This window comes from Heterocephalus glaber, unplaced genomic scaffold (genome assembly GCF_053883595.1).
Source record: "Heterocephalus glaber isolate CG9 unplaced genomic scaffold, H.glaber_assembly_v1.0 deba00000809, whole genome shotgun sequence".
Classification (NCBI taxonomy): domain Eukaryota; kingdom Metazoa; phylum Chordata; class Mammalia; order Rodentia; family Bathyergidae; genus Heterocephalus; species Heterocephalus glaber.
The window spans coordinates 2,124,545-2,140,930 of record NW_028258163.1 but is presented as its reverse complement, the minus strand read 5'-3'; the positions used below and the strand labels follow the sequence as shown (position 1 = coordinate 2,140,930).

The window sequence follows — 16,386 nt, the reverse complement described above, 5'->3', positions numbered from 1 at the left end:
TTGAACTCGTGGCAATCCTCCTTGGCTCAGCCTCCCAAACGTTCAAATTACAAGCATGTGCTACCATACCCATCTTTGATTTCTTTAATTGGGGCTTTACAGTTCTCAGCATAGAGATTCTGTATATAATATTTTGTTATATTTATAATTAGGCATTTCATTTTCTGGAGCTACTTTGTTTTAAATTTAGTTTTCAATTGTTCACTGCTCATATGAAAAAATATGACTGCTTTTTGTGATTTGAAATTGTCACTTGCTAACTCATTTATTATAGGAATTTTCTGTGGACTCGAGATTTTCTTTATAAGCAATCATGGCATCTGCAAATAGGAACAGTTTTATTTCCCACTTTCCATTACATATGGTATTATTCATATATTTTTGCTGCATGAAACTTGTTTTGGTCTCTGATAATACAAATGTTAAACCTTTTTATATAGTGTCTCCTAGTTCCTAGAGGCTGTATTTTTTTGTTTTGAATTTTTGTTTGTTTCTTTGTTTTTGAGACAAGGTCTTCCTATGTAGTTCAGGCTGGCCTCAAACTCACAGTGATCCTCCTGCCTCGGGCCTGGGGTTACAGGTGTGTGCCATCACACGTGGCCCTTGTTTTCTGTTATTTAATTTTAGAATATGTGCTAATGAAGAAAGCACTTTTGTTTTTTAAATTCTGAAACAGGATCTCACCATGTTGCCCACACTAGACATGAACTTGTGATCCTCCCATCGCAGCCTTCTGGAGAAGCTGGAATTACTGTATAGGTACATGCCACTGAACCCAGCTGTTCAAATTAGGTAATTTTCAATGACATTATTTTCAAGTTCACTGACTCATCTGCCATTTTCATTCTGTCATTCAGCCCACCCACTGAGATTTTCATTTCCATTATTTCTCAGTTCTAAAATTTTCATTTAGTTGTTCTTTATATCTTGCTTCTTTGCTAAGACTTTATATTTTCCCACTCATTCCTGGAATACAGTAATAATAGGTAATTTAGTCTTTTTGAGATAAACTTAACATTTGTGTGATCCTGGCATTATTACCTACTTTCTTTTTTTACATGAGTTCAGCTTTTTCTCATTCTTTTTAAATTAAGTGATTCTAGATTATATTCTGGACATTTTTAATATTATGTTATTAGATCCTTAGGTCTTATTTAAATCCCACCAAAAATGTGGGTATTTTTGTTTCACCCAGTAATTGACCCAGTTAAGTTCATGTTTCAAGAACTGACCAGAGGACAGGTGTGGTGGCACACGCCTGTAATCCTAGCACTTAGGAGACTGAGGCAGGAGGATTGTGGTGAGTTTGAGCCCAGCCAGGGCTACATAGTGAGTTCAAAGCCAGCCAGAATTCCATAGTGAGACCTTCTTTCAAAAAACTAAGAAAAGGGGCTAGGATTTAGCTCAGTGGCACTGTGGCTGCCTTGCAAGCACAAGGTCCTGAGTTCGATCCCTGGTGCCCCTCCCCTGAAAAAAAAACCTAGGAAAAAAAAAGGAACTTACCAGAATCTGGGCATGGTGGTGCATGCCCATAATCCCTGCACTCTGGAAGACTGAGGCAGAAGAGGATCTCAAACACGAGCCCAGCCTGGGCTACTTAGCAACTTAGGGAAACCCTCATAATTAAAAAAAAAAAAAAAAGGCTGGAGTTACAGCTCAGTGTAAAGGCTCTAGGTTTATACCCCAGCACCAGAAAAAAAAATCTGATCAAAGGGCTAGCAGTGTAGCTCAGTGGCGGTATTTGCCTAGCAGAATGAGGCCTGGGTTCAATTCCCAGTAATGGGGCTAAAAAAAAATCAGGGGTTGGAGCTGTAGCTCAGCGCTAGAGCATATGCCTAGCATGCATAAAGCAATCCACAATGCTGCAAGAAAAAGAAAAAAGCAACCAAGAAGTCTTCTGTAGGTTATATTTCTTTTTTTTTCCTTCTTTTTCTTGAGACAGAGTCTGGCTGTCTAGTTCAGGCTAGCCTTGAGCTTGTGGTGATCGTCCTACCTCAGCCTCCCAAGTGCTGAGATTACATGTATATGTCACCGCGTCCATCTGTAGGCTGTATTTCTAATGTCAGTTCTGTTTTTAAAGTCCTCGTGGTCACACAGGTGTTCTGTAAGTGCCCACAGTGCCCAGTCTGGAATGTGGGCAGGAGTTAATCCCACAATTCACTTCTCAGTGCCTATGTATTCTGTTTAGATTTGTGCATGCGGTCTGGAATTCAGCTCAGGTGTACATAAGCAATTCGGTGGTCAGTTGTCCAACTCCTCCCTCTTCTACAATCTTTCAGTTCCTCAAGATCCCCTTTCCCAACCTTCCAGTAGGAAGCAGGGGCTTTATTAACCCCACTCTGCAGAGTACTTCCCATGACTGTGCTTATTATCAGGGTCAAGCAACAAAAGGGCAGGCGGAGAAGAAAGCAACAGGGACTTGCCAGACGGACTCAGCCACAGCCCCTCCAATCTAGAGGAAGTGTCCCTCCTGCTACATTTAGGGTCCTGCCTGCTCCACTGAATCCACCGCAGCCACCATCAAGGACTGCTGGAGGTCTGGTTACAAGAGAATGAAGAAAGGAAAAAAAGAACAGAGAAAGATAGGAGGTGTCCATCCTTGAGCCAGAACTAGAGGACTTCTCTGGGGGCTCTTTCTGTCCATGTGAATGTTCACTTCCAAGTTTCAGGCTGGGGCATACTGGTAGGAAAAAAAACGGTAAACTCACCGCTGGTTCAGTGGTACTCTGAATTCTGGTCTTCTTCCTCAAATCTGTCTCCTACTAATTACTTTTCAGAGTCCTCAAATAGCCACTGCAAGCATTCTGTCCACATATTACAGCTGCATTCAGTAGGAAAGAGGGTGAAGCGTGCTTACTACATCTTGTCTGGAACCAGAACCTGGACTACTGCTGTTCATAAAAAGCTTTGCAGAACTGGTTAAACTACTTGTATAACTGATTTTAAGGAATTAAAAATTTTAAGCTGGGCATGGTGGTGTATGCCTGTAATCCCATCCTAGAGGCTGAGGCAGGAGGACTGTGAGTTCAAATCCAGCCCGGGCAATTTAGTGACTTAGAGAGACCCTGTCTCAAAACAATACAAACAATTGGGAACATAGCTCAGTGCAAAGGCCCTGGATATGGCAAAATAAATAAATAAGTAAATACATGGTTTTTTTGCTTTGTTTTTTGAACAGAGTCTCATTATGTAGTTCAGGCTGGCCTTAGCTTCACTGCGTAGCCTAGGCTGAACTCACAGGGATCCTCCTGTCTCAGTCTCCCTAGGGCTGAGATGAGGCAGGCACCACCATGCCTGGTCATAAATAAAATTTTACAAATAAGTAATTCTATAATTGACTGAGGAAAAGGGAAAAAGAAAATAGTAGGATTACAATTTTAAGCATTTGTAACTTTTGGACGTTATATATTTATGAAAAATGGAAGCTCTTAATTATACTTCGCTTTATTTCTTTGAATTATTTTCATAAATACTGTCACATGCATTTTTTTCTTTTGTTTTGGGTTTGGTTTATTGGGGGGTTTTTTTGGTTTCGGAGATCAAACTCAGGACCTTCTGCTGGTGAGGCAGGCAGTGGCACCACTGAGCTAAATCCCCAGCCCTTGGGTTTGGTTTTTTGAGTCAGAGTCTCTGCTATATAGTTCAGGCTGGTCTTGAACTCATTATGTTGCGCAGGCCAGCCTTGAACTCTCAGCAATCCTCCTGCCTCAGCCTCCTGAGTGTTGGGATTACAGGCATGCACCACCATGCCAAGTTTATATATTATACTTTTTGGGGGGGGGGGGTACCGGGAATTGAACTCAGGTCCTTGCGCTTGTGGGGCAGGCGGCGGAACCACTGAGCTAAATCCCCGGCCCAATATTATACATTTTTAAAAGATGAAAAAATTCTAGGTGTTATCCAAAGTGTGAGACAAAGGAAGCAGTTTGCAGGTGAGAGGCTACAAACTTTAAGAAACCAAAAAGCTCAGGATGATCTAAGTCCAAGAGTTTGAAAGGAAGCGGCAGAAGAAGCAAGGTTAGTTCCATGTCCTGGATGGGATGTTAAGGTGCAGGAACTTCACCTGAAAAAGGAAAGGCCTTCAAGGGTGGGGGAGTGGCGTATCAAACAGTAGTTACAGGATAACTGTCACAGAACTTTGACGTAGGCAGAATGACTCTTTCTAGTTGAATCCAAGGGCGTATAAATGGTGAAGTAGTACATAGCACCATTCCATATGTGGGGAGAAGAGATTATAAATACACATATATATGATTATAATATGCATAGAACATTTCTGGGGGAAAACAAGATGAGCAATATTAGTAAACTTTTGAGAAGGAAAGTACGAGGCTAAGATTTTATTTTTACTTTTTTTTTAGTTTGATTTAAAAATCTTTTACTTTGAACACTTACAACTTTAAAAAGGGTTGTTAAAAAATGAAAGGAGGCCTTATGCATAAACGGTGTTATTAGTTACAGATAATAAAAGAGATAATAAAGGAGGCTAACATTCAATGGTCCTATCAGCTAGCACTCCAAACACTACTGTAAGATCTCCCCACAATAGGTCCGGCTCTGAGGAGACTTGGAAGTGGCGGCAGGGCGACTCGCGGCTGGGCTCCGCCAGCTGGAGCGAGGGTCGGGATGTCGGACCGAGTGCCGATCCCACCCCCCCCCCCCGCCAGTCGCCCGGATGCCTGGGCCGCGGAGTTCGTGTCCTGAGTCGGAGCCCGGTGCCCAGCCCGGAGCCATAACCTTGAGGCGGCTGCCGGATCGTTGGCGGAGATGTCGAACCCCGGGACGCGCAGAAACGGAGGAGCCTGCCCCTTACACGGATGGCACTGGTGCTGCCGCAGGTGGGGGGCAACTGCAGGTTTGTGGAGCCCCCGAGTCAAGAGCAGAGACTCCAGGCACAGCGACTTTGGAACTCCGAGGTCCGAGGTTTGCTGCAGATGCCCCAGAACCGGCCACATGGCCACCAGTCACCGGAGCTGCCTGAAGGCTACGAGCAGAGAACGACAGTACAGGGGCAAGTTTACTTTCTGCACACACAGACTGGCGTGAGCACGTGGCATGACCTGCGGATACCCAGAGACCGTAACAGTGTGAACTGCGATGAACTTGGACCACTGCCACCAGGTTGGGAAGTCCGAAGTACAGTTTCTGGGAGAATATATTTTGTAGACCATAATAACCGAACAACTCAGTTTACAGACCCAAGGTTACATCATATCGTGAATCACCAGTGCCAACTCAAGGAGCCCAGCCAGCCACTGCCCCTGCCCAGTGAAGGTTCTGTGGAAGATGAAGAGCTTCCTGCCCAGAGATATGAAAGAGATTTGGTCCAGAAACTGAAAGTCCTCAGACATGAACTGTCACTTCAGCAACCCCAGGCTGGGCATTGCCACATCCAAGTTTCCAGAGAAGAAATATTTGAGGAGTCATACCATCAGATTACGAAGATGCGACCAAAAGACCTGAAGAAGCGGCTGATGGTGAAGTTCCGAGGGGAGGAAGGTTTGGACTATGGCAGAGTGGCACAGGAATGGCTTTGTTGTGCCATGAAATGCTGAATCCATATTATGGACTCTTCCAGTACTCCATGGACAACATTTACATGTGGCAAATCAACCCAGATTCTTCAGTTAACCCTGACCATCTGTCTTATTTCCACTTTGTGGGTCAGATCGTGGGTCTGGCTGTGTTCCATGGACACTATAAATGGGGGCTTCACAGTTCCCTTCTATAAGCAGCTTCTCGGGAAGCCCATCCAGCTGTCTGACCTGGACTCAGTGGACCCTGAACTTCCTAAGAGCCTGGTGTGGATTCTAGAGAATGACATCACTCCCGTTCTGGATCACATGTTCTGCGTTGAGCACAATGCTTTCGGGAGGATTCTTCAGCACGAGCTGAAACCCAATGGCAGAAATGTGCCTGTCACTGAGGAGAATAAGAAGGACTATGTGCGGTTGTATGTAAACTGGAAGTTTATGCCAGGTATTGAAGCCCAGTTCTTAGCACTTCAGAAGGGGTTTAATGAACTCATCCCTCAGCATTTACTGAAGCCCTTTGACCAGAAGGAACTAGAGTTGATCATAGGTGGCCTGGACAAGATTGACCTGAATGACTGGAAATCCAACACGTGGCTGAAGCACTGTGTGGCAGACAGCAACATCGTCAGGTGGTTCTGGCAGGCAGTGGAAACCTTCGACGAAGAGAGAAGAGCTAGGCTCCTGCAGTTTGTGACTGGCTCCACACGAGTTCCTCTCCAAGGATTCAAGCCCCTACAAGGTTCTACAGGTGCAGCAGGGCCCCGGCTCTTCCCCATCCACCTGACAGATGCAAACACCGACAACCTGCCCAAGGCCCATACCTGCTTTAACCAGATCGACACCCCACCTTATGAGTCCCATGAGAAGCTCTACGAGAAACTGCTGACCGCAGTGGAGGAGACCTGTGGCTTTGCTGTGGAGTGAAGAGCAGCTCAGGGCGGCAGAGTCTCACTCATGATCACCAGACCTAAAGCATACAGCTTCTGTGTGCCTCCCGCAAAGCCGGCTGAGGCCTGGAGTTCCAGAAACCCGAGGGAAAAGGCTTCTCTCTCTTTCCTTGGCAGAAGGAGGGGGCAGGGGACTCCCACCATCGGTCCCTCCTTTATTACAGTTCTCCCACCCCTCCATTACCCATCCAATAAAACAAAGCCAGGTTCCGCCTTTGGCCTCAGTCACACGTGACGGACGAAAAGGCTCACGGCCCTGTGCTCTTCCTAAGGGTCAGCCGGGCCCACCAAGGGCTTGCACGGTTGCACACCAGCCACCTCTCCATACAGCCTTAGCGGCCCTTTTCAAGTTCAGCAGCTGCTGGTTACTTTACTAGAGCTCAGATTCCAAATCTTACATCCTAGCAGCCTGTTCCAGGTGGCAGATTAATTTCTAACTCCACAGTGACTATATAGTGTATGCTTATTGGAACTGTGCCATGGCAGGAAGCTTGAGGCAAAATGTGTTTCCCCTTTGAGAGGTGAAGGAATTGGAGCAGCTTTCATTGGAGGCCCAGGCTATTTCTTTTCAGGGTATCCTGGCTGAAAAAACTCATTTTGCACAGAGAAAAACTATCTTTCCTTTGCTGCATCCTATATCCAGTTTGAAATTCTTTCCGGTGAAAATACCACATATCGGAGCTAAGCAAAGAACACACCAAAACCAGCCTCAGATCCAACCAGTCGGTCCAGTGCGGACTCCCGTGCCCTGGTGTACGCGGAGGAGCACCGACTGTGTCTCTAGAAGTGTTACAGACTTTGATGTGGCAATTGCTAAGAGCGAAACTAACAATTCTGTTACTAGTTGAAAAGGGTGGCACGGTGGCCCTGATGACCAGTTCCACCTGAGTTCACGCTGTACACAAACACGGTATGGATATGAACCAGTGACACAGGATGGGGATGGCTTTACACGGACCCAGCTGGCCCCTTCTCCTGGTGGCACTGGTGACGTTAACAGTTCAGTTCACTAACCCACATGTCTCCATGGCTGAGCAAGGGCAAAACCAGCCGACTGCATTTCTACCACCATTTCCAGTTTGCACAAAAGTTCAGACAGTGTTTTATTCCCACAGAGTGGCTTGGTTTGGGAGAGCTAAGCCTCCATGGAAGAGAGCAGCAGCAACAAACTTCTCAGTATGGTGTTGCTGTTTTAGTTTGGGGTGGGGGCGAGCACAGGGTAATTCATTAGTAAGACATTTCATTGCTGTTGAAGTCTGAGTTCAGTGTTGGTTCCTGCTGTGGTCTAGGATGGATCAGGAAGGCCCTTTGGATGACGTTCATCTGTTGTTTTTGTTGCTTTTACTGAGACCAGCGGTGAGGAGGATCACTAATCCCTGCATCTGGCTGTGCTTCTTGTGCTTGCCCTGGAAGCAGTCTGGGGTGCGCTCACCATCTTAGGTCACAGACCTGGTCCAGGTTTGTCCAGCTCAGAAGCCGCTGGTCCCAGGGTCTGTAGACTGAGCCTCACTCTTGGCTGCTGATGTGCTGGGACAAAGGACTATGTGGGACTCACTGCAGAAGGAGAGTTGAATCCGTTTGAACATCCAGGCCAACGTGTGGCCTTAGTCTCGTTCAATTTCTTGCCTTGCCCCAATAGGGCTCATCCACGTCTCCTTCACCTTGATGCTTCGGAGGGCGTGCTAGAAACCCGTTCCCCCGGGACTCCATCCAGTGTTCCCTTACAGTCTCCCCTGAAGCTTGAGGAACTGAAAGGTACAGGCCCCCAGGGAGGTTTGCTCTGTGACCTGACCCTGGCCATGGGGAGCAGCCTAATTCTTGAGGTCAGAAATTGTGCTGATATCCTGGTGGTGCTACCCCACACCTGCAGCAGTGAGGAAAGAAGCCAGGGTCTAAAGTTCAAGACTGTGAAGCAGGAGTGGTGCCTGTGGCACCTTCAACACTACCTTCACGTGCTGGGAGAAGTGGCAGGATGGTCCCAAGCAGCTTACACACTGGCCCTACCTCTCCTGGCAGGGGTCCATTCAGCTAAGATTGAGGTAGTGGCTTGGGCCCACCATGGCCTTGTTGCAGACCTCCCCAGAGTTGTGTCCTGTCTGCTCTCTCTACTGGGCCTCTGGCAGGGCATGGTACTTCAGAACCTGAACTGACCATGGTCCGGGCTTCTGCACTTCCTGAGGACGCTGCATGGCAAGTCCATGAAGCTCCTGGTTGTCCCATATGTGATATTGTTGGTCCCCCCATGCCTACCCCGTGGTCCCTCCTCACCCAAATCCTTCAGGGGCCCAACTTTCCAGGCTCGCCCTCCCAGCGGCCAACAGCCGACACTCAGGGATGTAGCAAACCACCACTCTGCAGCATTAGGGCAGGAAAGTGAGGGGCCACATGGCGGCTGGTGGCCGGGTGGGAAGGGGTGGGGGCAGAGCGCTCTCTGGATCTCTGAAAGGAGAATCTGCCACTAGGTTGGATTTTGACCCCTAAGCCAGCTCAGCCATGTGGTCCAAGTTCAGGTTAGGTGGACCTCAACTCGGAGCTGTCAATTGGAATGGCCCTCTGCAGAGAGCACACCTTGCCACCTGCAGCCGATGTGTGCTACACAGCAGGCTTCCTGAAACACAGCATGGATTTTTAACGTTTGTTTATTTTTTTCTCAACCACTTTATAATGTATTTTTAATTTATTTTATAATGTCTTATTTTTAAGTATTGCTGCTATCCTTATTATTCTTCCCACTGTTTTTATTGCTGATTTATTTTGTCAAAAGTTGTACACTAATGTTCTGTTTTATGTCAAAATCAAAAGTATTTAAATACTAGTTCTATTTAATGTGGTTATAGAACCAGCTGGAAACACAAAACTGATTGTACAGCAGGCTGGACCCGGGAGGTCAGATTCATTTTGTTACATATGCAATAAACTCACAACTTTATATTTAAAAAAAAAAAAAAAAGATCTCCCCACAATAAGATATTCCCAGCTATTTATAAAGCTCACGCCCCAAAATAGCTTTTAATTACATTATAATATACTACACTATTTTCAAGCATACTCAAATGTAAAGAGTTAAGAATGGATATTTAAGATATCTGTAATTACCATTACAGCCCATTTTTAAATGAAAGAATTATATATTATTCTTTAAAATGTCTTAAGCACCAAAGGGTATAAAAGGAAAACATTTGATCATCTATTTCCCTAACTCCCTTTAATTTCAATTCCCTCAAGGCTCCTTATGTTATATATGATACCATACTTCTTGGTGCACATATAACACATACAAATGTGTGTATACAGAGATATACATACACATTATATTCCATTACGAGGAAATGGATCTCTGTTCCTTAAAAGAATTTAGGTTTATTCAATTTTCTATGTATTACCTTTCTAAACCCAAAGCGGTCAGGCATGATGACAAACATCTATAATTCCAGCATTCAGGAAGTTAAGGGAAGAGGATCACTGTGAGTTTGAGGCCAGCCTTGGGCTACATAGAGAGTTCAAGGCCAGCCTGAACTACACGGCAAGACCGTGTCTCAAAACAAAAACGAAAACAAACAAGAAAGAATAAAATATAGTAGAGAGTAAAAGTATATCCACAAACTTTTAATTTATGGCAGAGAGGTACAAACCTGTAATCCTAGCCATTCTGAGGCTAAGACAGGAAGATTGCCACAAGTTCAAGGCCAGCCCGGGCTACATAGTGAGTTAAAGGCCAACCTGATCTACACAGCAAGACCTGCCTCAAAAAACAAAAAATAAAAATAAAAAAATAAAAATTTTAGCTCCCAGAGTACAATTTCTACACTCTCCACCTTAAAGGTCCCTCTGGAGTAACTTTCCTAGACAGTCTTCTATATTGGATAGACAAATGGTCTAATCCAGAAATTGCATATTTTTAAATATTCTTATGACTAGGGAAAGGGAATAGTCATGTTTAGTCATGTTTTGCAATAGTAGTTGGAGAGTTCAAGGTAGGCAAAAGAGGTACAGTTGCTCTCCTGTAATAGTTAACTCCTTCTCAACTCTCAGCTTCTGTTGTACAGCATACAAGGCAAAAATAGAATCCAGGAACAATACAGGGCAAATTGCAGGGCAAATAAAAACTCCCTGAGGGCCAGGGATTTAGCTCAGTGGTTCTGCCGCCTGCCTCGGACCTGAGTTTAATCCCTGGAACCAAAAAAAAAAAGAAAAGAAAAACTCCCTGAAAATAAAAATACAAGTCACTTTTCTCTTCATGAGCTACAAGGAAAAATGTACTTTTCCCTTGCATTTATAGGGCGCAAGACAACTTAATTCCCCACTATCCTACTTAAGAAAAAGCTCAGTTATCAAACAATGATATTTACAATTATCTCTTGTTTGTTGTTTTTTGTTTTTGAGAGAGGATCTCACTGCATGGCATAAATTGGCTTCGAACTTGTTGATCCTCCTGCCTCACCCTCCCAATTAGCAAAAATTACAAACATGTGCCACCATGACCAAAAATCTGTTTTAAGCCAGGTGTAGTGGCACATGCCTGTGATCCCATCACATGGGAGGCTGAGGAAGGAGGACTGCCATGAGTTTGAGGGCAGCCTAGGCTACAGGGTGAGTTCAAGGTCAGCCTGAACTACACAGCAAGACCTTGTCTCAAAAATAAAAAAACCAGAAAACAAAAAACTAGAAATGGGAGGGCTATGGTGTGCTACTCTCCCTCATTCATTTATAAATTTATGCTATTACCTAATACAAAACCACTTTGGGCTATCATTAATCCATTAAGGCAAATATAAATGTAATTTAAAAAATTTTTTAAAATTTATTTGTTTTCTTCAAGATAGGTTCTCATTATGTAGTTCAGGCTGGGGCTTGAACTCACTATGTAGCCCAGGCTGGCCTCAAACTCAGTCCTCCTGCCTCAGCCTCCTGTGTGATGGGATTACAGGTATGCACCACCATGCCTGGCTAAGTATAAAACTTAAATATACATAATTCCTGTACCTTAACAAACTTGAAATGTAGAAAAGAATGTAACTTCATTTTTAAAAATAACACAAATTGAGAATGCATAAGAATTTATGCAAAAACTTAAGAATAAACAAGGAAAAACACAATACCTCACAAAGCCCACTAAAGAAGCACGTCAGATCAACAGAAAGTACTGCTGCAGTGGCCATGCTGTGGTCTCCAACACAAGCTCCTCATTCCAACTGTGGCACAGGGAAAGCCTAGGAAAACCTAGAATACTTTGGTGGGCCAGAAACAAGGATGATGTCAAAGAATACTGGAGCTACACCAGGACACAGAAGCCACCCTGAAAACCTTCCACTAGCCAATGATGTGAATTGAAGTATCAAAAGAAAAATGGCTGGGGCCGGAGATTTAGCTCAGTGGTTTTACCGCCTGGCCCGCAAGCAGAAGGACCGAAGTTCGATCCCCAGTACCAAAAAAAAAAAAAAAAAAAAGGAAAGAAGGAAACGGGGGGGGGGGGGGGGAGAGGAGACAGAGAGAGAAGAGAGAGAAAACAAGCAAGCAACAAAGATTTGAAATGGAATATATAAAAATCCATTAAGCCAGGCATGGTGGCGCAGGCCTGTAATCCCAGCACTTGGGAGGCTGAGGCAAGAGGATTGCTGCAAATTCAAGGCCGGCCTGAACTACAAAGGGAGATCCTGCCTCAAAAACAAACAAACAAACAAAATCCATTAGCTCATAGTGAAATTCAAACAGAAAACATCTTACTGGTCATATAAGAACACAACTTATAAACCAGGTGTGGTGGCCATGCCTGTAATGTCAGCAATCAGGAGGCTGAGGCAGGAGGATCAGTGCCAGTTCAAGGCTAGCCAGGGCTACATAGTGAGTTCAAGGCCAGCAAGACCCTATCTGGAAAAACAAAAAATAGAACAAAACAAGAACACATCTCATTAGAATGAAAACTGATAAGTAAAAGAAAAGCTAGCCACTTGTGGAGGCACATCCCTGTAATCCTGTCACTTGGGAGGCTGGAGCAGGGGGACTGCTGGTAGTTCGAGGCTAGCCTGAACTGCATAGCAAGTCCCTGTCTCACTAAGTATATTTCAGGGAAAACAAACAGTTGATGTCAGAAAGCTCTACTAAGTAGAACAACTCTAGTTAAGAATCTTAGGGGAAAAAAAGAATTTTGGAAGAAAGGAAAATAAAATCAGAAAAATAATCATTTTGTAACCCCTAATGAAAACCCTGAATAAAACACTGAATGAAACAGGACAATTCCTTGAAAGACACAAACAACTAAAATTCACACCAGAAGAAATAATCTGAATACGCCTTTATCTATACCTATTAAAGAAGGTGAATTAAAAATTAATAATCTCAGGGCAGAGATTTAGCTCAGTAGTACCGCTCTGCCTGCCTCACAAGCACAAGGTCCCAAGTTCAATCCTTGGTACCAAAAAAAAAAAATTAACAATCTCCAAAAAGAAAACACCTAGTGCTGATGGCTTCACTGATAAATGCTACCAATGCCTGGCTAGTGATGCACACTTGGAATCCCAGCACTCAGGAGGCTGAGGCAGGAAGATTGCCTCGACTTTAAGGCCAGCCTGAACTAATAGCGAGACCCTGTCTAAAGCAACAATAACAAAAAAGATAAATGCTACCGAACATTTAAGGAAATTATACCAGTTTTCTACAATCTCTTCCAGAAGAGAGGTAATACTACTAGCACATCTTAAATTCTATGATGCTAGCAGATAACCTAGTATCAAAATCAGGCAAACACACTGCAAGAAAAGAAAGCTACAGGGATGCAAGGATGGATGACACACACAGATCACAGATGTGAGACTCTACACATAAACAGAATCAAAGACTAAAACCACATGATTATATCAATGTGTTTTGAAAAAAACCTTTGCTAAAATCCAACACTGCTTCATGATAAAAACCCTTTGCAAAGTAAGTGTAGAAAGACCTTTCCTCAAAAGATAAAAGATAAAAGTGGGGCTGGGGATTTAGCTCAGTGGTGCCACTGACTGCCTTGCAAATGCAAGGTCCTGAGTTCGATCTCCGGTATCAAAAAAAAAAAACTCCACCAGAAGCCTCATAGATCTAATAAACCAATTCATGGAAAGTGGAAAGATACAAAATTAATATACAAAAATCAATTGTGTTCCTGTACACCAATAATGAAGCCAACAAAAAAATAATTCCATTCACAATAACTTCAAAAGAATTAAATACTTCTCTGGGCTGGTGGAGCATGCCTATAATCCCAGCACTCTGGAAGGAGGATTGCTGAGGCAAGAGGACTGCTGCAAGTTCAAGGCCAATGTGGGCTACATAGTGAGTTCAAGGCCAGTCTAAACTACACAATGAGGCTGTCTCAAAAAAAAAAAAATTGAATACTTAAGAAGCAATCTAGCCAAGGAAGTGAGAGTCTCTATAGTGAAAATGACAGAACTCTGAAGAAAGAGACTGAAAAAGATATTACAAAAATGGAAAGACCACCTCTTTCTTGGATTACAAGAATTAGGTAAGTCCTGTACTACTAAACCATCCCCAAGCCATTAACTGACAGAATTAATACTGCTAAAATGGCCATATTAACATGAGTGATCTGTAGATTCAATGCAATTCCTATTAAAATAGCAAACTTCTTCACAGAACTAGAAAGAACAATCCCAAATTTTATTTGGAAACAGCTAACAAGAACAGTAACCCTGAGGAAAAAAATAGCAATGCTGGAAGCATCATTATACAAGCTACACTATAAAGCCATAATAACAAAAACAATATGGTACTGAAATTTCTCTAGACCAGTGGGAACAGAGCAGAGGACATAAAAACAAACTCCTGCACCTACAATCATGTGATTTTTGACAAAGGGGCCACAAATATATGCTGGAGAAAAGACAGTTTCTGTAATAAATGGTGCTTGGAAAATTGGACAGCCAGATGCTGAAAACTGAAACTACATCCCTGTCTCTCGCCCTATACTAAAATTAAATCGAAATGGACTAAAGACTTAGATTATTATGAAACCAAAAATACTGTAACTGCTGGAAGACAAAATGGAGGAAACACTTGAAACCACAGTTACAAGGAAAGACTTCCTGAACAGGACTCCATCAAACCGAAAAGCTTCTGACAGCAAAAGAACAACCAACACACCAACACAGTGAGGATATAATGCATCTAATGGGAGAAAATCTTTGCTAAGCTATTCTTCTGATAGAGGATTAATATCTGGAATGTAAAAACAAAGAAAAAAATCTGTAATGTACAAAGAATTTTTAAAAATTAACCTCCATAAAAATAATGAACCCAATATCAAAATATTAACATCATTCCTCACAGAACTAGAGAAAATAATCTTAAAATTTAGATGGAACCAGAAGATACCCAGAACAGCAAAAACAACTGTCAGCAACAATAGCAAAGCAGAAGGCATTACAATCCTGGATTTCAAGTTATATTACAAAGCTATAGTGACAAAAACAGCCGGATACTGGGGTCAGTGACATGTGGGTCAATGAAACTAAAAACAATCTGAGACCCATTCAGCCAAGTGGTCTTTGACAAAGGGCCGAAAAACATACGATGTAGAAAGAAAGCCCTTTAAATAAATGGTGATGGAGGTATTAGAGGTGTAATCCCTGGACTTGGGAGGCTGAGGCAGGAGGATCACTGAGAGTTTGAGGCCAGCCTAGGCTACACAGTGAGATCCTGTCTCAAAAGCAAAAACATAAGAAAAACATGGTATTGGGAAAATTGAATCTAGACCTATATTTCTCACCATCTACTAAATTAAAACCAAAATGGACCCAAGAGAAACAATCTGCTTGGAGATAAAATAGGTTAAGCTCTTAAAGATATAGGCATAGGCAAAATGACAACAAAATGCCAGTTGCATAGGAAATAATACCGAGAATCAACAAATGGGATCATAGCAAATTAAAAAGCTTCTGCACAGCAATAACCAACACAGTGAAAAGACCATTTACAGAATGGGAAAAAATACAGCTATTTCTCGGACAGAGGACTAATACAGAAAATGAAGAGCTCAAAAATGTTAGACCTCATGGGGCTGGGGATTTAGCTCAGTGGCACTGCACCTGACTCACATGTGCAAGGTCCTGAGTTCAATTCCCAGCGCAAAAAAAAAATCAGATCTCACAAAATAAAAGACTCAATCAAAAAATGGGCAACTGAGAGAAGCTCAGCCGGTCCCAGCACTTGGAAAGAAGCTCCCTCACCTCTATCCCAGGCTCCTAGGGCAGTGAAGCTCAGTTGGTCCCAGCACCCACAAGGAAGCTCCCCACCTCCATCCCAGGCTCCTAGGGCAGTGAAGCTCAGTCGGTCCCAGCACCCGGAAGGAAGCTCCCCACCTCCATCCCAGGCTCCTAGGGCAGAGAAGCTGAGCTGGTCCCAGCACCCGAAGGAAGCTCCCCTGCTGCCATCCCAAGCTCCTAGGGCAGAGAAGGTGAGTCAAGCAGGTGCCAGAAGCATCCCCCCGCCCCCCGTGGAAATGAAAAGACACATAAAGAAGCCTCAAAAACAGACTTCCAGATCACCTACAGCAACCCCAAAGGGAAACGAGACGGAACACTCTGATACTCAACCACCTGGACTCTCTGAACTGGCAACAAAAGAGGATCTGGGAAAAATGAAATCAGAAATAATTACTCAGATAACAGCAAAGACTTTGCTCATGGTGCAAGACATGATTAATAAATCTAGAGAGGACACAGATAAAAAAATAGAGGATCTGAGGAACATGATGGAATCCCAACATAGGAAATAAATGCAATCCATAAAACAGATGCAAACAGATTTCCAAGAGATTAAAAACTCCATCGAAAGTCTGTGCAGCAGAATGAACCAATGTGAGGATAGAAATTCACATATAGAACATAAGATTGCAATTAGTGAGGAGGAAA

General features: G+C 43.5%; 1 protein-coding gene and 1 pseudogene across 31 annotated transcripts in view; one reads left to right on the top strand and one right to left on the bottom strand.

The window, feature by feature from the left end:
- Positions 1-16,386, bottom strand: part of Ttbk2 (tau tubulin kinase 2) — a 162,249-nt gene that overhangs the window by 87,122 nt on the left and 58,741 nt on the right. Inside the window, exon 2 of one of the 30 annotated variants that reach the window (XM_087207394.1) lies at positions 2,709-2,821. The exons of 28 other annotated variants lie outside the window; for them this stretch is intronic. Coding sequence is in view for 1 of the 2 variants with exons in the window: in XM_087207393.1 (XP_087063519.1) it covers positions 10,114-10,129 (16 nt within the window). In the remaining variant the exon portion in view is untranslated. Of the gene's footprint in view, positions 1-2,708; positions 2,822-10,113; positions 10,197-16,386 lie in introns of those variants that run through there. One more of the 30 variants, XM_087207393.1, reaches the window with a different exon arrangement.
- On the top strand, positions 3,508-8,121 carry LOC110345198 (E3 ubiquitin-protein ligase SMURF1 pseudogene; annotated as a pseudogene). The gene has a single exon (XR_015449751.1). The product of XR_015449751.1 is annotated as an E3 ubiquitin-protein ligase SMURF1 pseudogene (transcript).